This window comes from Mesoplodon densirostris, chromosome 1 (genome assembly GCF_025265405.1).
Source record: "Mesoplodon densirostris isolate mMesDen1 chromosome 1, mMesDen1 primary haplotype, whole genome shotgun sequence".
Classification (NCBI taxonomy): domain Eukaryota; kingdom Metazoa; phylum Chordata; class Mammalia; order Artiodactyla; family Ziphiidae; genus Mesoplodon; species Mesoplodon densirostris.
Window position 1 is genome coordinate 9,832,248 of NC_082661.1, and position 24,008 is coordinate 9,856,255.

The 24,008-nt window shown below is 50.3% G+C and overlaps 1 protein-coding gene across 1 annotated transcript in view; it reads right to left on the reverse strand.

Moving 5' to 3' along the window:
- BTBD16 (BTB domain containing 16) overlaps positions 1 to 23,730 on the reverse strand; it is a 44,938-nt gene extending 21,208 nt beyond the window's left edge. The window contains exons 1-9 of the mRNA XM_060098658.1: positions 23,693 to 23,730; positions 23,215 to 23,268; positions 21,409 to 21,557; positions 15,307 to 15,380; positions 13,193 to 13,324; positions 9,799 to 9,888; positions 8,390 to 8,504; positions 5,280 to 5,349; positions 4,395 to 4,525 (exon numbers count right to left, since the gene is read on the reverse strand). Coding sequence (XP_059954641.1) covers positions 4,395 to 4,525; positions 5,280 to 5,349; positions 8,390 to 8,504; positions 9,799 to 9,888; positions 13,193 to 13,324; positions 15,307 to 15,380; positions 21,409 to 21,557; positions 23,215 to 23,232 — 779 coding nt within the window. The 5' untranslated portion in view covers positions 23,233 to 23,268; positions 23,693 to 23,730. The remainder of the gene's footprint in view (positions 1 to 4,394; positions 4,526 to 5,279; positions 5,350 to 8,389; positions 8,505 to 9,798; positions 9,889 to 13,192; positions 13,325 to 15,306; positions 15,381 to 21,408; positions 21,558 to 23,214; positions 23,269 to 23,692) is intronic.
- Positions 23,731 to 24,008: the final 278 nt, after the last annotated feature.

The window sequence follows — 24,008 nt, forward strand, 5'->3', positions numbered from 1 at the left end:
ACAAGACATTGTCCTCTATTTTTATTGAGAAAACTGTGTATAAATAATAAAGATCTCCTTCTGAATGCAGACCATAGAGAAAGCCGTGCCCAAGTGATCAAGAAAATATGAACAAGGATGTCCATTGCAGCTCTGATTGTCATCACAAAAGTGAAGCAAACTAAAACAAAAGGCCATTAGGAAGGGAATGAAAATACTGTTGTCTATTCATTCATCAGAGCCCTGTACAACAATTAAAATTTAAAATGCTAATTAGGTACATACATATCAATACAGAGAGAACACGTCGCGTGATGTTAGTGAACAGAGTAAGTTGCAGGAAGTCACAATCACTGCAATCACTATGAGAAAGTTGACTTGAAATTTAAACCTTTGCAAAACCATACTGTGCATTATTTTTGCATGTACATATATGTAACAAGAATATAATCTCATGGACTGGATTCACACAAATCCTCCACTTTAGGGAGGGAGGGAGGCCAAGAGGACGGAAGGGGAATAGGGCTGGGCGGGGAGTTGGGCAGAGCACACAGCTGACTTCTGCTTTCCTGGCCATGTTTTCTTTCTTAACTTACGACAAAATGCTACCATCTGTTCATTTGGGGAGGTGGGTCCAATTGTGTTTTGCATTATCCTCCTACCTTTGTAACTTTTTTTATAATCCCTACATTTTTAATAATCCTTACATAATCCTTTATAATAATCCACAATCCTTTTATAATCCTTACATTTTAAAAAATCCTTATATTTTTATAATAAGGACATGGAAGGTCCTTACAATAAGGACCTTCCATGTCCTGATTGATCTTGACCATCAATAAGGAATAAGAAAGCCTGGAGAAGAGCATACTAGTGGGCTGGTACTGGGTCCAGCCCATGACCCACAGGCATGGAGGCCACTCAGACCTGGGTTCAATTCCCAACCCTCTCGCTGCATGGCAGAAGCAATCCTTTCACGTCCTATAATCTCCATTCCGCAGGGGAAAACACAAGGATACCTCCCTGGGTTGCTGTAAGAATGAGACCTGAAAACCCACTCAGCCTGTTCTGTATACCCCAAGTGCTTCATAATTGGTAGGTATTGTTGTTATTAGCCAGAGAAGCATTAGCTGCAGAAACTACTGTTTGAGAGGGCTGCCCAGTGGTGTTCCAAATGCTGTGGAGGAGACGGTGGCTTTTCTCAGGGAGTTCCTGAGCCCTCAAGACTCTTTGCATCACAGACAGGAAGTCTGGGGGTGGTGGGACACGTGCCCGCCTGGTTTGCAGGGCAGCCTTTCGTGCAGGTAGAACTAGACAGCCCTCTGAGTCCTCCATTCTCCTAAGTCTACAAGGAGCTTGGCTTCCAGAAAAACAGAATTTAGAATGAAGTTTTCATAATATTAGAGTGAGTCAAACAGGGTCACCGAGTGGTGACCTTTAAGGAGAAAATTGACTGAAAACCAGAGGCCCAGGAGGTCAGGGAAACTGTGTGCTTTACCACAGGTCATTTACAAGATGGAAAGAAAACTCAAAGGAAGATGAGGTCAAAGGGACTTCGGATGGGGAAGGTGAATGGCCTTGAAGTTGAAGCACCTGCTGAGACAGATGTTGTTCTGAAAAGGCTTAGAGACCCAAGCATCACGCCCACGAATGAGGGGTGGGTCCCAGTCTACCCTAAGTGGGGCTGAGGGACTCTCCATCCCTGACCCCCGGCTGGCCTTTCCACACAGATGCCCTGGGGCCATGTGACTTCCCAGGACAACCCAGTGTTCGCTGAGTTCTGTTTGCTGGGAAACCTGGCCTCTGTTACAAATGAGGAGACGGTGCAGCAGTGAGGGTGGGACCTGGACCTTGGAGACGGGAGCCCTGAGCTCGAGCCTAGCCCTGTCTTTTATCATCCCTCTTATCTTCGGGACAATCATTGTACCTACCGCACAGCACTGTGGGGATTAAAAGGGACGGTGCACACAGCACAGCACACACCCAGAAGTGCTCAGTAAAAGTTAATTCACCCGAAGGTCCTTTCTTAAGCAGGTGCGGTCCGTGGTGTCAGGCCCACCAGCCACTAAGATGAGGAGCCCAAGCCTGGTAAATTTCTAACCATCTCCCCGGGCACTGGGTGTGGCCCAAGGCCCCTCTTTACATGCCCTCTGTTCCCCACCTCCCTCCAGCTTCAAGGCAGCTGGACACCAACCAGGTGAGGAGAGTTCACCTCCGAAGACAAGACGGCAGCATGAGGTCCAGGAGCTGAGGGCCTGGTCCCTCCGGGGCACATGCGCTGACGACATGCCCGAGGCCTCACAGGCTCTTCCCTCCCTCCAGGTAGCCCGGCACTATCTGTGAAGACAGACTGGCTCCTGGGGTGGAGCCAGAGAAGCAGGACCCAGTGTCCACATCAGTCATGTCTCCCCAAACCTGTGAGTCTAGACGCTTGACACGTAACGTTCTTGACCTCTTGTCCTGCCCAGCCAGCCTTTTCTAGGGCGTATCCCATCGCTAACATTCTGGTTGTGGTCAGACATTCTTTGTCCCTTCCTTGGTTAAATGTTACCGGGGTGAGACAACTCAGTCTTTCCAAGGGAGGGACAGTGTCACGAAAAGTCTAAGGGCTGTCATGTTTATCTTTTCTTCAAGGGTTGCACAACCTTTGCTCCATGAAGGGTGGGGCGCATGCACTTGTGGAAAAGCCATGGAGAGCAGGGCAAAATGACCCTGGGAGCCCCCGGCTCCCCCCTGCCAGGGCCTAGCATTGCTCTTGGGGCCCAAGTTCCTGAGGTCTTCGTAGATAATACAGACATTCGAGGTATCCCTCAACACCAGAACCCAGAACGTTGTTCTACCAACCTCACTTCCCTGTAAGTCTGAGGGCATTGCAAGCTACTGAGTCAATTCAAACCAACAGGAGAACAAATCCTTCCAGGTCTAATTCTTGAAATCGGAACGCTTTCCACCACACATGCATGAGGAAACATTTATTTCCTAATATACCATCACAATTTTTCGTAGAATTTTGTCTTCAGTTTTGTAATTCACCCAAAGGGAATACCATCTTGGTAACTTGGCAGTGGGTATCAAGAGCCTTTTAAAAAGTCCCCCAAAGACACAACAATTAAATGCAATACGTGTTCCTAACCTGATCCTGCAATGGAGGAAAAAAGATGCTATAAAGGATGGTGTCGAGGCAATGCATCACATTGTGTAAGGTATCACCTCCATGTCAAATTTCCTGAAGTTGTTAACCTCATTGGGATTATAACAGAAAAATTCTCTTTACTAGGAAATATACATTGAAGCATTCAGGGGTAAGGGAACATGATATATGCAACTTGCATATGTGTTATGCAATGTGTGTTAATAGATACACACACAGATGCAAATGATAAAGCAAACAGGACAGAGAGTGAACGAAGCAGGGTAAAGGGTACTGAGATATTCTTTGTACTTTTCTTGTTATCTAATTTGTTTGAAATTATTTTCAAATAAAATATTTTTTTAAATACTAATAAAAACAAAGTCCTTTTGGCTTAGTAATTTCACTTTTAGGAATTCACTGTGGGAAAATAATATGAGATGAAAATAAATGTACGTTGAAGGATGTCATGAAGGTACTATTTATATCAATGAAATACTGGAAATAACCTAAAAGGCCAGGCACTGGCCGGAGTCTAAGGAAAGCCCTGTGGTTGCCACATGGGTAACAACAGAGCAGCCGGATCGGCAGAGCCAAAGCCCCCTGGGTTAAAGATGCGACTGGAAGACCCTGAGTTAGAGGTCCCTGTGCTGGTCCAGACGAGAGGCCTGGAAGGTTGGCCTCTGGCTGGTGCCCACGCAGAGGCCCACAGAGATGAGTTGCACTTGTGCGGGAGGATGAAGTGGTCCCCCAGGGGCTTGAGCAGCTCGTCAAGGAATACTGGGTGGGGGGTGCAGTAAAGGGCGGGGCGTGCAGTAAAGGGCAGGGCACCGAGAGTTGGGTTTTAGCCTTAATTGTCAAAAAGGTCACACCGGCAGTGGAATGTCTGAGTCTAGAGCTGTTCAGGGCTGGAGATAGAAACTGATTTCGGGGTGAGAGCTTTTTCCTTTTTCCCTTTTCCCTGGTTTCCAAATTTTCCACAATGAATGTGTCTTAATATTGACAGAGTCTTAAAAAGTTATGTAGGCAATTAATTAATTACCAGGTGGGTAATGAGACAGCGGGAGCCCCGAGGGTCCCTACTCTGATGAATAGCACCCCTCCCCATGCCCGAGCACAGTACCCACGTTGGGCCCCCCCGAGGCCAGGCTGTCCAGGAGGGACGGACGTTTGGGATGGAGAAGGCACTGCACACTGGGCATGTCCAGCAGGGGTGTGGGTGCAGGCCCCCCTAACACCTCCCTCCCCCCATCCTAAGGGCAGCTCGCCGGGAGCCAGCTCTCACCTGGGGGACCTCAGCACTTTGTGCAGCAGCTCCTGCGGGAGTTCCCGGAGGTGGATCTGTGTCCCCACCAGAGGGACCAAGTTCATCTCCATCCACTTCTCGCAGGCAGTGGTGAGCGGCTCTCCTTTGTACTGCGAAGGCAAGAAAAGCGCATGGAGAAAGGAGTCCCTGAACTCGCAGCGCCCTCTGCTGGAAGGCGACGATGCTACACGCGTGCTCTCGGGAAGGCCGTGCTGCAGCCCTGCTCAAAGCGCTTCTTCAAAACATAAACTGCAGCAGATAACCCACGTTATCTGAGTGTCTGCTATGCTCAAGGCACTGCACTAGGTTGATTCAAATCAATCCTCACTGCTACCCTAGGAGGTCGGTTCATTATTATTCCTATTTTACCTAGGGAAAAACTGAGGCTCCAAAATTCCTGCTCTTGCCTGAGGTCACACAGCTAGGTAAGTGGTTTGACCACAGGGCTTGCAAGCTGAAATCTCTGAACTGAGGTCTCTGACTGATCACAGACGCTCCCCCCCACTTGGGTCTCAGTTTTCTCCTCTGATAATGAGAGTGTTAGATTACGTCATTTACTGCCAACCCTGACACCCTGACTGAGCCCAGGGGGCGACAAATTTCCCTCAACCCCGCCAAGAATGTCCTGGAATGTTGTCTGCTGTTTTGGCAAGAAACGCTGACTTTCCCCTCCCCACCCCCTCACCCCCCAGATTAAAGCTTTTCTACTTTTTGGAGTGCTAAAATATTCTTTTAAACATAAACTGATTTTTAAAGATTGTTCACTTGGCACTGTTAGGTTGGTGCCATCAGATTTTTTGGAGCTGGGCCTGAAATCCCAGAGGACCCCCCAGGTGCCACGTGCCCTGTCCAGGTTGCTCTCACCTTGCAGCCGGCCAGGTAGAAGTTCTTGATGGTGCCCGGCGTGAGTCCGTTCATCATCGTGGTCACACACCTGCAGAGAGACAACTGCTGTTCCTGGAGGCCCCCAGGCTGCTTTTAGGGAAGCGGGCAGCCCCAGAGGTTTTACCTCAACTCCGCGCCGGCAGCAGAGACCTTTCAGGGAAGGGAAGGAAAAGAGCCTTATTTTAGGGATGTGGACATTTGGCTGGAGGACAAGACCAGCAAGGCTTGTTGCAAAGAGCTCTGGGCTGAGGGAGGTGAGGCCTAAGGTCAAATCCTTCTGAAGGAAACAACGTAGCCTTGGCACCAGGGAGAAGTATTACTGTTTAGAGATTAAGCACCTAAAGGTGCCTTACTGAGTTTTAATTTTAGCCAGGGTGACCATTTGTTTGTCCCCCTTCTGGAGGTATTTTCTTCCTGTACAGACCATTGTGGAGCTGTAGAGGGAGGGGCTCCCAGTCCTGTTCCTCTCTGTACGAGAGTAGATTCAAAAAGCAAGTTTCTGATGAAAATCTCCGTCCTTTTCATGACTAGGCCTCATTTACTTGCTTCACTTACTCATCAAAGATCTATTTACTGAGCACGTACTATGTGCCAGGCACCCTGCGAGGCCCTTGGGTTACAAAGAATAAAGCCAGTGGGCCCAACACATGTTAAATAAACATTTAGACATGTAACCACATTATTACAGTTGTGTTCAGGGTTAAAAAGTCAAAGAACAAGGTGCCATAGGAATGTGAAAAAGGGGGAATCTGACCTGGTGGGGGGATGATCAGAAAAGTGACATTTAAACCTTGAAGGAGGAGAACAAAGAACTGTTCAGACCAGGAATTGGGAGACCAGCATTCCAAGAGGAAACAGGATGTGCAAAGGCCCTGAAGCAGGGACAGGGGTCGTACTTTGAAGGAACATCAAGGAGATCCCAGATGCAGTACAGTGAGGGGGAGCAGGACTAGGAGATGAGCTGGGGTGGACAGGGCGTGTGGTGGGGTGGATATGCTGGGCTAGAGTTTCAGTGACTCACCTGTCACAGCTGAGATTAGTCTCCAGCGCAATTTTCTTAAGGCATGTTCGTGTCATCAAACAGGGCACCAGAGAATAGCTACTGAGCTCTCATACAGAAGCAAAATCTTGAACTCATTATTACTCAATGGTTATCCTAAACTCAGTTGAGATACATGTTGCTCTTGGACAAAGGCTTAAAGGATATCTGGTAAGTCTTGCACATATTCTAAAATGTATTCTTCAATTAAGCCAGGTCAGCGAGAGCTGGGGAGCTCATTACCACCAACACCCACACCCCTGAAGAATAGCTTTTACTCAGTTGCATTTTGAAGACTTTGCCAATATCAAGAAAGAACATTATTAAATTTATCGTTGCACCCTGTGTAACCCGCACGCACACACTTCATCCCCTAGAGATGGGTGGCCTCAAGTGTGCGTGATTCAGACTCAAGCAGCCATCTGGGTGATTTTGCAGTGGCTGGGGGTTCAGCCAAGATGGCCTTTGGGATCCCATCCAGCACCTGGATTTGTGATGCTATCAGAGTGACCCGGGGCATTTCTGTTCACGCGCGCGTGCGCGCACACACACTGAGGCTTGCACTGCCACACCCCTGCCAACTGTACCATCAGCCTCTCAAAGGCAGGCGAGACCCAGCCCAGCTGTGTGCCAGACCCGTCTGGCTCCGGCCTCGGATTCCAGCCCCACCAGCTCCGGCCTCAGATTCCAGCCCCACCACAATTATCTGTAGAATCTCTGGGCAGGGCCCATCAGCCCCAGGCGATCCTAGGTTTGTTCATCAGTGGAATGATAGGCTTGGCTCAGTACCCAGAGCCCTCCCTGCTCCGGCATTCAAGACAAGGCATGCAAAGGAGGAAGGAAATGAAGAATCTGCCATTCTTGGTTCCACCCCAGATAAGCCAGGGCTATGGTTCCGGAAGGAAGATGGGGCTTTGAATCTGGGCCTCCCGTAGGGCAGCTGAGGCTCACAGACAGAAGGTGGCCAGATGCCCCACTCCAAGAGGGAAGGTGGCCTTCCAGGTTTGGGGCCAGAGTTATCTTCCAGCACAGCACCAGGAAATAGCCGCTCAGAAATGCGTGCGCGCATTTAGTGGTGATTATCAGTCACAAGGTTATGTGGAGCTGAAGTCACGTGACACACATGGGAGGGGAGTGGGGGTTCTCAGAAAACCCAGACTTTACCCCATCACCCGCAGGGTCAAGGCCAGACTCCTTGGTTCTCCCCGAGACTCTACACGACCTGTCCCTGCCTGTGACGGCGGGCCTCCCATCCCTCACAGCCAGCCACCCACCCCATAGTCTGGCCAGGCCGACACACTGGAGTGCCTTTTCAAGACTGGCCCCCTCCGCGTGTCTTCTGTGGCCACGTCCAGGCCTCTGAAAGCCTGCGTCCCTGGGTTCACGGGGCATCTGCATCCCCAATGAGGCTTCGAGATGCTCCAGATTGAGGATCTGGCCTGAGTCATTTCAGGTGCCCCCAGGAATGAGGCACCAAATCAAAAAAATCTCTGGGATTGAATGTGGCTGTATGGATTCTGTAGAAAGTGAGTTGAAACCTGCAAGGTCCCTGGAAGAGATCCTGACCCTGCCTTTTACAGAGCAGCTGATGTCCTCTCTGGGCTAAGATGGGATGTTCGTTCATTCATTTATTCATTCATTCATTCATTCCCTCAAATGAAGAAACTGAGGCTTAGGGTGGTGAAACAAGTCAGGCAGAGCATCCCTGCCCTAAACCTCCTCCCTGTTGAATTGCATCAGGAATTTGGAACTCGAAGAGCGATCAGATACCACCTCTGTGTTCAGGACGTGAGTGCAGTAAGCACACATCCCTGAAAAAGCCCAAGAGAAGGGACAAAATATTCTAGAAGAATTAATCCCATCAGGGCTTTTCCATTTGGTTCATTTACCTTCCATAAGCATTAATGGCCGACTCAAACTTGTGTTCTATGCAAAGAAACCCCAGATGTCCCAGACCACGGAAGAGGGATGCTCCATGAGCTGGGCCGGGAGGGCCCCTTTGGATCCCACCTGGGGCTGGCCCTGGCCGCGCCTTGCCACGGTTCCTTACCTTTGGAACAGGCTGCGGAACTGAAGAATGTGGGCTACAGCCAGCACGCCCAGCACGTCGTCCACGCTCACCTTTACCTCGCGCAGGTAGAGACTCTTCAGGGCCACGGCGAGGGCTTGGGGAGGCAGCATTGAGGGCCAGCATGGGGCTCTGCAGCCCCGCATCCCTCACGCACAGGTGCCCTCCCCGCTGGATGAGGGTCCCTGAGCTGGGGGTCGGGGATGCATTAGACAAAACGCAACGGCTCTGACCTGGGCGCAGATGCTGCCTGGGCTCCCAGCCCCCCAAAGCAGTTGAGGATGAAGCTAAAGAACATGGAGCTTCTGTGAAAGAATCTCCTGTGAGCCTGTCCTGAGCCCGTGCCTCAGGGGTTCTCTCCTAACCTGGGGTCTGGGGCCTGTGCGGGGAGGTGGCTACCCCAAGGTGTGCACAGTGCTGTGTGCATGAGGTGTGTTTTGTGTTCTCTGGAGATGACATCATTACAGCGGGTTTTCCTCAGAGTCTGGGATCTTCAAAAAGGTTAAGGACTCCTGGGACGAGCGGGGATACATTTGCTAGTCCGTGGACTCAGCTTATTCCGAGTTCTACCTGATCCCCAGCAGTGCTGTAGTGCAGTCCCATGGGCTCTGAGGACAACTGGTGTGGATAATTATTATGTGGAGAATTTCCTGATGGCACGTGACAGCACGGTGCGTTAACACCTGTTAACAGGTGTGTCTAGGTGGCCGGGATGGGATGGGGAGGGGCTGAGCCCAAGGGAGGCCCCTGGGGGAGGTCTCTGCTGCCAGCAGCCAGCCAGGGAGGGACCCTGGTGGGAAGGGGTGGGTCAGTGTTGCATACGGACAAGCGTGGGCCTGAGGGCTTCCCTGGGCATCTGCGCCCAGGAAAGCAGTGACACCTTCCCTGGGTCTGTCTGGGTGGCCCGCCTCTTCGTCCCTCCTCTGCATTCCTCACTCCTCTGTACAAGGACGGGGGCCTCTCTTTAGCAGAATTCCCCCTTCTTTTATTTCCCCACCTTGTGCCAGCCTCCTTCCCCTCTTCCCTGCGCTGCTTGGCTTTTTTTTTTTTTTTTTTTTTTTTTTTTTGCGGTACGCGGGCCTCTCACTGCTGTGGCCTCTCCCATTGCAGAGCACAGGCTCCGGATGTGCAGGCTCAGCGGCCATGGCTCACGGGCCCAGCCACTCTGCAGCATGTGGGATCTTCCCGGACCGGGGCACGAACCCATGTCCCCTGCATCGGCAGGCAGACTCTCAACCACTGCACCACCAGGGAAGCCCTGCTTGGCTACTTTTAACAAAGAGGCACTGAACACTGTGTGCCTCCAGTTTGGGGTGTTTTGTTTGTTTTTCAAATCTGAGAGGCAGTTTGTTCAACGACACTCTCAGAATACGAGGACAGGTGCACGTTACCAGCTTCGGTGACCAGAGGGTCACTGATCTTCAAGGAAACGATCGTCTTCTTTACAGGGCGTTGTTCTTTAATCTTCCCGGGCAGCTGAGCTAGCGAAGGGAACAGGACGAGGACGCGCAGGTGTGACAGCCACAGTGACCTGTGCAGGTACAGCGTGCGGCCCCACAACTACTCACGCAGCCTTGATCTTGGCGTGGATCACGCTGTATTTTGTTCATTTTTGTTTGCTTGTTGGTATAGTGGATGCATTGTTGAAATGATTATTTCTTTTGAAATAGTTGAAGACTCACAAGAAGTTGCAAAAATAGTACAGAGAGTTCCTGTGTCCCCCTGGGCCAGCTTCCCCGATGATCTGACACAGCCACTGTGACTGTCAAGACCGGGACACTGATACAGACCCCCCTCCCCCTCTCTCTCCCCCCTCCCCCCTTCCTCTCATTAGGCTGTGAGCAGCGAGAGGGCCAGGGGTGGGCCTCCATCATCTCTGCGCCCTGAGCACCTAGCTCAGACCTGGCACCAGGCAAGAGCGCAAGGACCATCAGCTGAAGGATGAGTGTGGGACCAGGCGTCCTCCCAGCGGCTCCTGAGACTTTGCCCCACGGAGCTCCAAACAAAGGACCCCCGCCACAGAGGGCTTCCAGGAGGAAGGGAAGGGGCACCCTGCATCCCCGCCAGCCTCCACTATCCACTCAGAGTTACTCTGAAATGTGAGGTACGACACATGGTGCCCTCGGGTCTCCAGCGGTGTCCCATGCCTTTGGCACGAAGCCAGAGCCCTTCCAGCGGCCCCAAGACCCTCCCACTAGTCTCCAGTTCACCAGGTCCCAAACCTGCCTCTTCGTGGTTTGTTGCCCAGGAGATTTGTGGAGCTCCCTCTCTTCCCCATCAGGGGCCCGCCTGACCCTCTGCTATGGAAGGGAGCTCCACACCACCACCTCCCCCCATACTGGCTTTATATTCCCTCCTGGACCAACCACCTGCCAATACACCGAGTATCTGTTGGTTTACTATCGGCTGGGCAGGCACACTGGACGGTGAACCTGCCATCCCACCTCAGGCCCTGCACAGTCTTGCACACACTGGTGCTCAATGAGTATTGGCCCAATCGATGGATGAATGGATTCCATGGCCAGTGAGCTCAGGGTGCCAGGTCATGCAAGTGACATGAGTCAGGAGCCCAAAGTAGGTCACAATTTGCAGCTACAAAGAATGCAGAAAAAAGAGAACAAAGGTCCATTTCCCTGAGGCAAACAAGACCATCGAGCCTTCCCTCACCACATTCTTGGCACCTGGTCCTGTTCAGGCTCTCATTCAGCCAGTGTTTATTGAGCACCTACTAAGTGCCAGGCCCTGTTCCGGCTCTGGCTCACTTTCCTCCCCTGGATCTCTGCACAGCCTCCCCTCTGCCCGCTCCATTCTGTCACTCACCCCCACTGGGGGCAGGAAACAAGAGGATGCTGGCAAGTGACTGACACGTAGCGGGTATTCAGGAGGCATCGTTAGGATCATTATGTATCACACGATTTCTCACGCTTTATCGTCACTTCAGGTGGGCTTGTCTGTCCCCCACCCCCCGACATTAAGTTCCTAGCACAATGCCTGGCACAAGTTAAGTACTGAACAGCTCTTGAAGGGAGGAAGGAATATTATCAGCTACGTCAGAGTAGGTGGAAGACAGTTTCTGTAAGTAAAATTTCACAATCTGATAGGAAAGTGATAATTTGATCATACGCTTCTGAGGTGCCCCCAAACCAAAGTGGTTTGTTTTTAGTAAAAGAGGGTCGTTTGCTTTTGGATCCTCCTAGAGAATAAACACATGCTGCTATGGTACAGCCGATCCTGGACTCTGGGTGGAATGAACATGAACGTGAGTGGCTGGGACAGCCCCGTGTGGCCAGCACAGGGTTGCTCCAGGGGAGCTGTGTCTCCTCAGCACCCACCACTCCAGGGCTTGGTCAGAAACTTTCTCTGCTGCTCACTCCAGGAGAATGACGCTCATGTTCTCAGGAACAGAAAAGCAATAACTGTGAGATGCGTATAGAAACCATCATCGAAGGCACATGAAGGGCTGGGACTGTACCCACTGAAAGCCTGGGAGACACGAGTCCCAGGGTCTGACGCAGTTGGTGGTGCTTGCAGGGGAGACCCCGGGAAGCTGTGACAGCCCAGGCACTGAGGTTTCATCCCTGCACGTGACCTGATGTCCCCCAGCCGGGCCCAGCCTCTAGCAGGGGGCTTGGATTAGAGCAGCTGTTTTAGTAGGGCCAAATCTAAGTGGGACCATTCTAGACTTACTAAAAACATGAAAACTCCTTTTTTCCCTTCCATATTCTCTTGATTTTCATTGTACTCACTGTCTGGACCCCAGTGGCCTTTCACTGGTTGCCCAGGAAGAGCTGTGATCTGGGCACAGGGGCCATGGGAGAAAGAGCTCAGTCCCACGTTTGAAGACACTGGGACAAAGGCTCAGGAAGATCATAAGTGTGAAGCCTGTTACAGTTCTATGGGGATGCCACGGCCTGCTCTTGGCTCCCAGCTTGGCCGGGAAGAGCTGAGTCAGAGGCTCTGTGGCCGGGAAGATGCCGGCAGGCAGCCAGGCTCTGTCTTCCGACTGGGGGCTCCGGCAGCCTGTCTGGCTCCAGAATATCAGAGCTTTACTGCCACGTCCTGGAAATGTAATCCCATCCTGACTGGCATGCTGGCTGCTTGGGAGACCTTGAATGTTCCATGGCACCTGTTTATGAGCTGTCTGGAGGTGATGCCAATCTATATTACCTGAGAAGAAGTTGGCAAGGCTGCAGGAGAGGAACTTATGGGACAGATAAGGGGCAGCTGGGGATTATTAAGATTCCAAAAAAGCGAAAAAGAAAGACGTGACCTAAATACTTTGGGGTATGAGGTGGCGTTAAGAAAAGAGAAAGAAAAGGAAAAGAAAAAATGAAATTGATGTACACTTGTAAACCTCCAACCAGCACACTTAGAGCCAAACAAGCCACAGATGTCAGAACTATGCCTTCTTTCTAGAAAGCCCATCAGAAGACTCAACACAACCCCCTTTCTCTTCTCAAAGAAGTGGGGAGGGCCTCCATCATAGCTGGTGGACAAGAATGGGTTATTATGAGAACAGAACTGACATTTACTGACCACTCGCTATGTGCCAGGTGTTGTTCTAGAACTTCACACCTGTTACCTCCTCCACAATGAAACACAATAAGAACCATTATCCCATTTTATAGCCGAGCAGACTGAGGTCAATCCTGTAATGAGATCACACCATGAGCCTTGGTCTTAACTGCCAGAGTGACCGTGGTCCCCAAACAGATAACCGAACGCCAAGCTGGGGCCTCTCTAACCAGAGAGCCCTTGGGGGTCCTGCTCTGGGTGAGAACGTACCTTGCAGAAGCTTCTCAGGGTTTGCGTTGCCCCGGGCCAGGGCAGTCATGTAAAACTTGGCCAAGGTCTCGGACTGAAAAAGCCGGGTCTGATGCAGTTCCCATCTGAAGCCAAGACATTTGAGAATCACAGCTGAGGAGAGGAAAGGATGCTGAGCAAACATTTTAACGACCCCCCGACCTGAAGATGCTTTCACTCCTTTTCCCACGTACTCTCTGTCCATCCCGTTATCGAGCAAACAAGGGGGCAGGCGGCTTCGCTAGGAACAAAGTGACAGTCACGGGGAGCTTCCTGGCTCCCAAACGGATCCGATGGGAACAAGGTAACTTAGAAAGCGGTAAATGTCCACCAGAGCTGCCAACCAACAGAGGCACACAAGCTGCCCTCCAACTTGGGGACTGGAAAAAGCTTCGTGGGGCAGGGACGCTGGCTGTGACATTCTTGGAGGGGGCCTCACCTTGCCTCCCCCATTGCAGTGTTTCTTAGCCTCGGCACTGTTCGTATTTGGAGCCAGATAATTCTCTGTGGAGGGGTCTGTCCTGTGCTGTAGGACGTTTAGCAGCATCCCTGGCCTCCACCCACTGGAGGCCAGTATCACCCGCCCCACCCAGGAGTTGTGACAACCCAAAATGTCTCCAGACTTTGCCAAGTGTCCTCTGGGGAGCAAAATTGCTACCTGGTCCCCTGTTGAAAAATACTGGGCTGTTAGTGTCTAATTATTACCCACCTGAATGTCATAGAAAAAACCCCATCACCAGGGGGCAGAGTTCTCATCAGCATTGCATTTCTCGAGGGGATGGACATCATCAGAAAGCCCAGCTCACAGGCGTGAAATGGGATTACAGTGTGAGGAGGGTCACTTGCAAACTGTAAAGGGCTTTATGCTGGGGAGTCTCACCCGGGGTGGCATAGATGATAAGAAAAAAAGAAGAGACTTGAATAGGAGGGTAGATGGAGGATCCAAGGATGCCTGGCCAGGTGAGACATGAGAGGCTATGGGCAAGAGGGGCTCTGCAGGCTGGACCCCTGAATTAGCACAGAGCTGGGGGGAAGGGAGCCATGCTCAGGGTGATTCCCCCCAAACCCTAAATCCCAGCGCCGGACAGGACCTTGAGGTTCACGAGCCCCATCTACGTATTTCTTGGCTTTGCTATTATTTTGACTGCATGACTTTGGGTACCTGTTTCCTCTCCTGTTATTATTATTGTTATTCACCAACTTTATGATATTGTTTGGTGCTGGGAGTTGAGAACCTGGGTTTTCATCTCAAATCTCCGGTCACCTCAGGTGACAGCCTGGCTATGCGGATTAAAAGGAATCTTGCCCCGTAATGGTGATTTTAGGCAAGGGCAGAATTGCGGATAAAGTGGGTCCCCCGCGCCCCCTTCCGCTTTCAGGATGGCAATGCAGGGCAGACATCACAACTGATCTGGAACTCTTTCTCCTGAGCCCGGAGGCGGCCTCACACTACTTCTCACACACCCCCATCCCACCCACCCCTCATCCCCCACCCCCCACCCCCAGCTCCCACCATCAACCAGAGCTGACTGGTGAGAAGAAATCAATTAGCCTCTGCCGGGGAAGGAGGCTGGCTCTGACCTTAGACAGCCACACCCTGTGGGGTGGGGTTTATCCAAAAAAGCGCCATCAAGAAGCTGACCTGTCCAGGCTCCTCGTGGGGCTCAGCGAGCCTTTCCCAGCTGGACAGACCCGGTCTGACTCCTCATCCTACCTCAGATAAGTCTTCTTGGATGAGTGCAGATGTGGACATCCAAGTCATAATTGATTAAAGCCCAGAGGGACACAGAACAGCTGCCCCGGGCTGGATGGGCTTCTGCTTAGTCTTCCAATCCAAAGCCCATTTATTAACATTGGCAGGTCTGTATTTATCATGGCCATTAGCATATGAAAATGTGTTTGCCAAGCAGTTTCATCCATTGTGCATTTGGGAAATATTTACAGTCACCTCTTACACGTGGGACACTGTGCAGTGGGCAGGAACAGACCTTACAGACTAGTCACCAGGCCTCTGGTCTAGTTTCCTTCCATAAAGACCATAAGCTACCCCTGAGGTCAGCAACATTCTGACGAATCCATTGGTGAAAAGAACTCACCTGCCTCCCCGCTTTGGATGGCCTTGTTCTTCAAATTCTCAGGGAACTTTTTCTGAATTTGTGAAATGCATAACCTCAAGAAAAAATACAAACAAAAAATCCAGGGGTTAATACTGACATTTTTCTTCATCTGCAACATGGATGATTCCAGTGTAAGCATCCCTAAAGCATAAATGAATCAGTCTTATCATATCTCTCCCTTTGGGACAGTTTCCTCAGGTCACTATGTGTCTGCCAATTTGACAAACTGTAAGCTCTGTCTGATGACCGGCTCAAAACATTAATTCCTGTTTTCAGTTTGCGGGTAGATCTTACCAAGGAGGCATTTGAGGCTACATCTGGCTGCCTAAATGACACCTCTTTGGGTGAGTGTCTAAAACAGTGCCTAGCATATAGTAGGTGCTCAATAAATAACTGCTGGAGAAAAGGGAGAGAGAGTCCTGGCATGTCTGGAAAGTTAACTCAGCAAAACTTCTGGTTAGGGTCATGCATGCTCCAGTCTCAGTGTGCCCACAGTCTAAACACAGAATCTACTCTGAGGGAGTTCCCTGGTGGTCTAGTGGCTAGGAGTCTGGGCTTTCACTGCCGTGGCCCTGGGTTCAATCCCTGGTCAGGGAACTGAGATCCTGCAAGCCCTGCAGTGTGGCCAAAAAAAAAAAAAGAATCTACCCTGAACTGAGCCCCAGTCCTCTGCCAGGAAGTGGCATCACCAGCCTCCAGCTGCCCAGGCCAGCACCCGGAACGCTGTCTCGCCTGATCACTTGCCCAGATCTAATGAAATGCCTTTTGAATTCATCCATCTGTCCTTGGGTGAATCCTTGCCCTCATTGCTCTGACCTTCATCCAAGCCACCATTTTCTGCCCCCAGTCACTGCCAGTCTCCGGGCCTCCATGTGGTCCCCTCTAATGCACAGCCCACACTGCAGCCTGAGGAGCCACCTGAAATGCAAATCTGGTCTTGCCTCTCTCCTGCGGAGAATCCTTCCTTGCCTCCCCAGTGCTCCCGGGGGAAAGCCAACCTCCTTCATGCGGCTAGCAGGCTTCTGCCTGTCTCTGCAATCTCATCCCTTTCCACTCCCTGCTCCAGCCCTTTTCAACAGCCTGAACCCATCACCTCTTGCTTCTACTCTCCCGGACACGCAGCTCCCTCACCTTTTCACTGGATGACCTCCTACGCATCCTTCCAGATAAGCTTAGTTGTTGTTTCCTCTGGGGAGGCTGGGCTGGCGGCCCTCCCCAGCCCGCCCTGGGATTGTCCCTGTTAAAACTCCTTCCCCAGGGTCTTCTGGTCGCCTGTTTCCTCACGCGCCCTCTGCACCAGGCTCTGCATCCCACAGAGTCGGCGTTTATTTACCCCGGCAGCCCCAGCACAGCCATCATGCAAGTGCTCGATAAATATCAACGCTTGGATGATGACAAAGATAAGCTGCTTTTCCATAGACACTATATTCACCCTGCTAAGCAAGGAAATGAAACAAAACTGGAGTCACAGATTTCACAGCTTGAAGACAGTCATCCCAAGAAAGCCAACCAGCCAAGGGACACTTGACCACACCAGCCACTCTCACATTTGCCATGCTGTTGTCCAGTGATGCCAGAAATCCTTATGGGCCAGAGTGTATGCAGGGGGGATTGGGTCAGAGAGCCTGCGTCCAGAATAATATTGACCACATGCTGCCCTTTCCAAGCAGAGATGGTGATTACAAGTGACTCAGCCTCAGGAAGGTGGTGGGTGCTTGAGTTGTTTATCCCACAGGAGCAGTGGGCCTGACCCAAGACAGACTCAATCCCCCTGGTGGCTTGGGTCACACATCTGGGAAGAGCTGGCTAAGGTCAGGAGTTCAGACTGTGACCTCAAAATGGAACGACAGACTTTGTCCTGTTGGGGCAACAGCCATGACCTCAACTACCCTCACAAACCTCACTGTCATCAGTTGAGCCAGGAGATGCCAGGCAACAAAAGTAACCACACTGCCTCCTCCTGGTGTATTGGCTGCTTGCCAAGATATACCATGTATCCTGTGGACTCTGTAGCTCCCAAAGCTGAGGCTCATTTCAGGACCATTGGAAAAGCTAATGGGACACATGGCATCTGTGAGTTGTCCTCTTCACCCTGTGGGACCAAGTGGCCTGGGATAAAGTGGGGATGCTGGGAACATGCCATTAGTCTGGGGCTCACTACCTTGATGGGGAAACAGAGGGTAAAAGGGAAAGTCCATACGTTTCTCATGGACATATGGACTTCCTGCAGCAGACCATCCAAAGGGCTTTTGACTTGATACCTTCAACATGCAAAACTCCAATTTGGTTTACCAGGAAGAGTCCTGCAGACCTTGGGCCTGCCTCTGGGTCTTGGTTCTTCCCTCTGTAGGAGGGAAATGAGGACCACGTGGCAGTCACTGGGGGAGTAAAAGAGTTAATGCTCGGGACGCCTGGCACTGAGCAGACACTGTTCTCCTATCAGCTCTACACCGTGGATCATGGGTCTCCAGTCCCAGCTCTCCGATAAAAATCTAGGGGTCCCTTCTTTGCATCCTTGCCTCTTAGCATGACCTCCTTCCAACCTCAGAGTGGACTTGGCATTGCAGTCAGAATGGGAAAAAACATGAGGCAGGGTCACCTTTTCCTAGGGCCCAAGCCCCCTAGATCAGCAGTCCCCAACCTTTTTGGCACCAGGGACCGGTTTCGTGGAAGACAATTTTTCCATGGACCAGGGCTGGGCGGATGGTTTCAGGATGATCCAAGCGCATTACATTTATTGTGCACTTTATTTCTATTATTATTACCTTGTAATATATAATGAAATAACTATACAACTCCCCATAATGCAGAGTCAGTGGGAGCCCTGAGCTTGTTTTCACTTGCCGCTCACTGATAGGGTTTTGAGATGAGTCTGCAAACAATTGATTTGTTATGGTCTCTGTGCAGTCAAACCCCTCAGCTAATGATAATCTGTATTTGCAGCCGCTCCCCAGCGCTCGCATCACTGCCTCAGCTCCACCTCGGATCATCAGGCGTTAGATTCTCATAAGGAGCGCGCAACCTAGATCCCTTGGTTGCGCAGTTCACAGCAGGGTTCGCGTTCCTATGAGAATCTAATGCCGCCCTGACCTGACAGGAGGCGGAGCTCAGGCGGTAATGTGAGCGATGGGGAGCGGCTGTAAATACAGATGAAGCTTCGCTCGCTCACCCGCAGCTCACCTCCTGCTGTGCAGCCCGGTTCCTAACAGGCCACGGACCGGTGGCCTGCGGGGTGGGGACCTCTGACCTAGAGCTTCCTTCCTCAGCCACACTCCTCCATCCTGGATCTTTGGGTTCATATGTTAGCTGTGTCCACACGTACCAGAGAACTCCAGGGACACTGAATGACACATGTTAATTGGGTGTTTATTTGCCAGATACTGTTCTAAGCTCTCAATGAATTATGTCATATAATTCTCATGGCAACTCTGTAAGACAGCATCCCCAGTTTGCAGATAAAGAAACTAAGGCACAAAAAGGTTAGGTTGTTTGCAAGGAGGTTAGCATTTCCTCATCTCTCAGGCCCCTTCTCCCCGTACTCCACACCCCAGTCCCAGTGGAAGGAAGCATGACGAAGACCAGGAACCTGAGGTTCCTGTATAGCATCTCTGAGTTCTGGAGCCAAAAGCTCACGGCATCATGGAAACCCACAGACACAACCAGAAGTACTGGCTAGCTGGGCAGAACCTGGGGCATTGACATATGAGAAGCACAATTACGTATCTGAAATAAATGGGAAGCTCAGAGCTAGTTAACTCAGCTTTCCACGGCCAGTGACGCTTTACAGAACTAGTAAAATATAGATGGGTCCAGCTCCCATCAAAGTCAACAGCGCTCCCAAGTGGAAGAAGCAACAATAACAGCGTCAACGGCAAGTAGGGGCTTGCTGCTTGGGCAGCCAGAGAGCTACGGGGAAGGTGCCCGTGTGTGTCGCAGGTACAATTCCAGACACCCCCCACCCCTACCGTCGACCTTGTTAGCTGACAAGTCTGAAAGGACAGAAGTGTTACCAGGAGTAAGCCCTTTATTTTATTACCTAAATTAAATAAAGCTTTTGTTGTGCTTTCCAAGTTTATGTTTCTCACAATCACATGGAACAAATCCCCACTGTGAAAATAAAGAAAATAAAATGTTGTGTTTATTAAAGAAAATCAGCTCCTCCCACACTGTAGTAGACTACACCCATGGCCCCAATTAACATACCCTTGTCCTGCAGGACTCCCAAGAGAGTTGGTGTGTATTTCCTGCCCCTTGACTTTGACTTTGGCCACGGGACTTGCCTTGGCTGAGTGGACATGATGAGCAACTGGGCCTGCCCTCTTGCCCTCTGCCGTCACCAAGACAAGGACATGCCCAGGCTAGCCCACTGTCTCAGGAAGAGGACGAGAGGCTTGTGGAGCAGCCAAACTGCCCAGATGAGCTGAGCCTCGGTCGGCTGGCCACTGCTACACGAGTGATCGGCCTGCCCTGAGTGGCTACCTGCCCTCAGCCTGCCTCCCGACCCCCAGCTTCCCAGCATCACCAAAGAGAGAGGCAGATCTGCAAAGCTTCTCTTGGGAAGAGAGCGCCCAGACCAGTCCCTGCATCTGCTGTGTTTGAGGCAAGGTGTTTTGATTTGGAGAAAGTGCTAAGAGGCAGGGTGACCTATGGAGTCATTGGCTGGCAGAGCACAGGGCTGACACTCCCCCAAATGAAACCACCAGGATCAATAACTAAGACTGCTGCTTAGGCTATAAAGATAATAGCTCTGTTTATTGAGCATCTACTATTTGCCAGGAACAGCACTAATCATTTTTAATGTACTGTCTGATTGAAGGTCACTCTTCAGGGGAGATGCTATTGTCACCATTTCACAGATGAGGAAACTGAGGCTCAGAGAGATTAAGCCACTGGCTGAAGGTCACAGAACTAGTAAATGGAGGAGAAGGAATTCCAACCCTGTCAAATAGACTACGTTTAATGGCCCAAAAGCCCAGCACCAATGGCCATCACCCCTCAGGCCATCACCCCCAGCCTAGCTCAGCGATTCTGCAGACCAAGTCCTGAAGACGTCTGCCCCTGCAGCCCAGCCTCCCTCCTCAGGTTTCTGGATCAGTTTGCCTATATTCCCAGGCCCAACTCCTGCGCCTGCTTGCCCGGCCTGGCCCTGATGCTAAGGAACACAACGAACTCTAAGACGTCTTCAGGGCTCTAACCAAACAAAATATAAAATAAGTTCAAAATCGTTTAAGGCTATGAGTAACCAATGCCAAAAACTGCAACTCACAGCACTCAGTTTTTTCTAAGCTGGGGTCATCAGATAATTTAGAGACCAAACCCAGATGGGTTTTGGTTTATTCACATGTGTGTGGTATAGTCATCTGTGGGGTGGGAGGCAACCGAGCAGGGCTGGCCGGTGGGCCTGGAAAGGGAAGATGTGCTTCCCTTTCCATGTTCGCTCAGCAAACATGGAGCCAGGAGCTCTTCCGTGCCAGGTGCTGCCCAGGGCACAGCCCACACTCAGGTAGATGCCCAGGTAGGTCAGACAGAGTGCTCATAAGGCAGATGTGCCAGTCCACGAAGGCAGTAGCATCCAGGCAGATCCAAAAGGCCAGGAAGTGAAGTGTTCCTTCTGCAGTGGGATCCAGCTCTGTGTCCCCAGGAGAGGCAAATAAAAACTCATAACCGAAGGAGTGATGCTCTAAGCCAGCGGCTCGGAACACTTTGCGGGTGAGCGGAAGCCTGCTTCTCCCCTTGCTGGGTGGACGTGTGCATTCGTGGGAGGGGTTCAAACTCTGAGCCGGACCATCTCACTTTGTTTGTCAACAAATCAGTTGATAAACTTAGAATCCTGTTAGGGTCCAACGTTCCCAGTACAAAGGAAAATCTAGAAAAAAATTTCTCAATCTCTCTGGACTTTAATCACCACCCACATTCTCAGAGGAAGCTGTCACCCTGATCCTGGCCATCCCTAAGGGATGGTCCCAAAGGCAGCCTTCCTTGCTTACCCAGGACAGCCCACCTGCCCAGTCAGAGTTGCCTAACCATGGGGCACTTCCCAGAAGGGTGGCTCACCCTGCCATGGGCCTTTGGTCTTCCTACCTGTCTGGGTTCTTCAGAACTTCATCAAAGTCTACATTGACAGCCTTGCACATCTGGGAAAGCGCCAGCAGGTCCCCCAAAAAAGGCTCTCTGGGGAAACGCCACCGGTTGGTTGAGCCAACGAGCCGGCATTCCTGCTGGAGTTTCTGCTGCTTGGGCAGCAAAGAAAGAACGTCTTTTTTTTTAACCACACATAAATACCAGGTTTTCCAAACTGTACAGCAGAAAGGAAATCAAGACAAATTTTAAAAGGCTGGTTAATTTTCAAAGATGGCCAATATTTCTCCAAAGCTGTCTTCTCAAGGCAAGTATATTGTATTCAGGAGACTGAGGACTTCAAGCCACAAAGTAATTTGGAATTTAGCACCTGGGACAGGAGGTGCCAGAGGCGAAATGTCAGGGAGAAAGATATCAAACTGAGGAGATTTGGGGCAGGGACTGTTTTTTTTTAAATTGCAGTAAAATACACAAAACATAAAACTCACCATTTAATCCATTTTGTAGGTACAATTAGTAGCACTTAGTACATTTACAGTGTTGTACAACTATTACGACTATCTAGTTCAGAACATTTTCATTACTCCAAAAGGAGACTGTCAACTCATTAAGTCATCACTCCCAATTACCCCCTTCCCCACTTCCTGGAAACCACTCATCTGCATTCTGTCTCTATGGATTTGCCTATCCTGGAAATTTCATATAAATGGGATCCTACAATAGTGGCCTTTTATGTCTGGCTTCTTTCACTTTGCATGTTTTCAAGGTTCATCCACGTTGTAGCCTGTGTCAGAATTTTATTCCTTTTTAGGGCTGAATGACATTCCGCTGTGGGGAGAGGCCACCGTTTTTTTAATCCATTCACCAGTTGATAGCTATTTAGGTTGTTACAACCTTTTGGCTACTGTGAATAGTGCTGCTATGAATATTCGTGTATGAGTTTCTGTTTGAACACCTGTTTTCAGTTCTTTTGGTATAAACCCAGGACTGGAACAGGTGGGTCACTGGGCAGGGACTTTTCCTTAGACATTTTCTTAAGGTCCTGGGCTTCAGCAATTTCCTTAAGGGAGCAGTACAAAACCCAGCATGGATGTAAACCTCAGATGTGGTGGCTCAAGGAAACCTACCCAGGACAAGTGCACCATGAGGGACGCAAAGGAATGGGTGAAACTGATCCTAAGCCACAACAAGCACCAACAGGGTGGTGGGGAGACCACAGGCCATGGAATGGAGGATCTGAGTTCAAATCTTGTTTCTGCCACTGATTGGTTGTGTGACCTTGGGCAAAGAATTTACTCTTTTGAGCCTCTTGGGCCTTATATATAAAATGGGAATAATGACGATGATAATGAGGATGAAGATGAGGATGAGGATAAGGATGAGGATGAGGATGAAGATGAGGATGATGTGGATGAGGATGAGGATGAAGATGAGGATAAGGATGAGGATGAAGATGAAGATGAGGATGAGGATGAGGATGAGGGTGAAGATGAGGATGAGGATGAGGATGATGTTGAAATGATAAAATAAAGTTTGGGGACTATGCTTTAGTACAGTGCCAGGAATATGGTGGGTGATTGAAAACTGGAGAATCTGAACCCAGATACAGCCCTGCTGAAGTGTGACACAAAAATGATGGGCTCTGACAGCAGGCCTCCAACACACTCTTCCCAGCTGCGTCAGCCAATAAAACTTGAGGTCCTCAGGGGTGCTGGACCCATCCACTTTTGGAAACCCAGCAATACAACTGTCACCAGGTGCTTCTGTTCCTCACCATTGCCTGCCCTCTTATGAGACTGATCTACTTACCGGATTCAGCATTTTCATGAAGGATCATGGAGATTACACAAAGGGAAGAAGCACCTGGAAGATGAAAGAGGTAAATTTTAAATTTCAAAAAATTTCCAAAGGATCTTTTCAAAATATTATGGAGGAGATTGGACCAAAGAGTCTATATTTTGCCACAAAAGTAATAATGAGTAAGCCTCAAGTGTCGGTTATTTATCAAATTAAGTGAAAAATCTAATTTTTGAAAGCACATTAGTAGAAAAACGATTCTCTGCTCTTGTGCTGGGAAAGTGTCTCAGATAAAGCAAAATAGGAGATAATCCATGATTCTGATTCTCCACCCTTTACCAAGGTGATGGGAACCAAAGGAGGCCTATAAGTAGGCTGATCATGTAATTTGTCATTCAGACCCGGAGGCTAAAAGGGGTGATATTAATAATTAAGCCTAGACAGCTAGTGCCGACCAGGGCTGTCCTGGAGCACAGTGGACTCATCTCACCTTAGCTTTGAGGGACACGAAAGGGGCTGAGTGGCAGAACTTCCCAGCTGTCTCTGATCATTTTTAGGGCAGTTTGGTTGCAAGCAACAGAAAGTAACTCTGTTAATGATATGGCAAAAAAAATTTTTTGGGGTTAAGGGAGGTTGGGATTTGTTGAAAGGATGGTAAGGGAAAGAGGGAACTCAGAATCAAAGGGAAAACGGAGACTCTTTTTGGGGACGGCCAGAAAGCAGCTCCAGGGATACGGTGCAAGCACCAGTGTCCACCTCTGTCAGACGCTGCCTCTAGGCTGCCTCTAGCAGTTCCCCGTCTCACC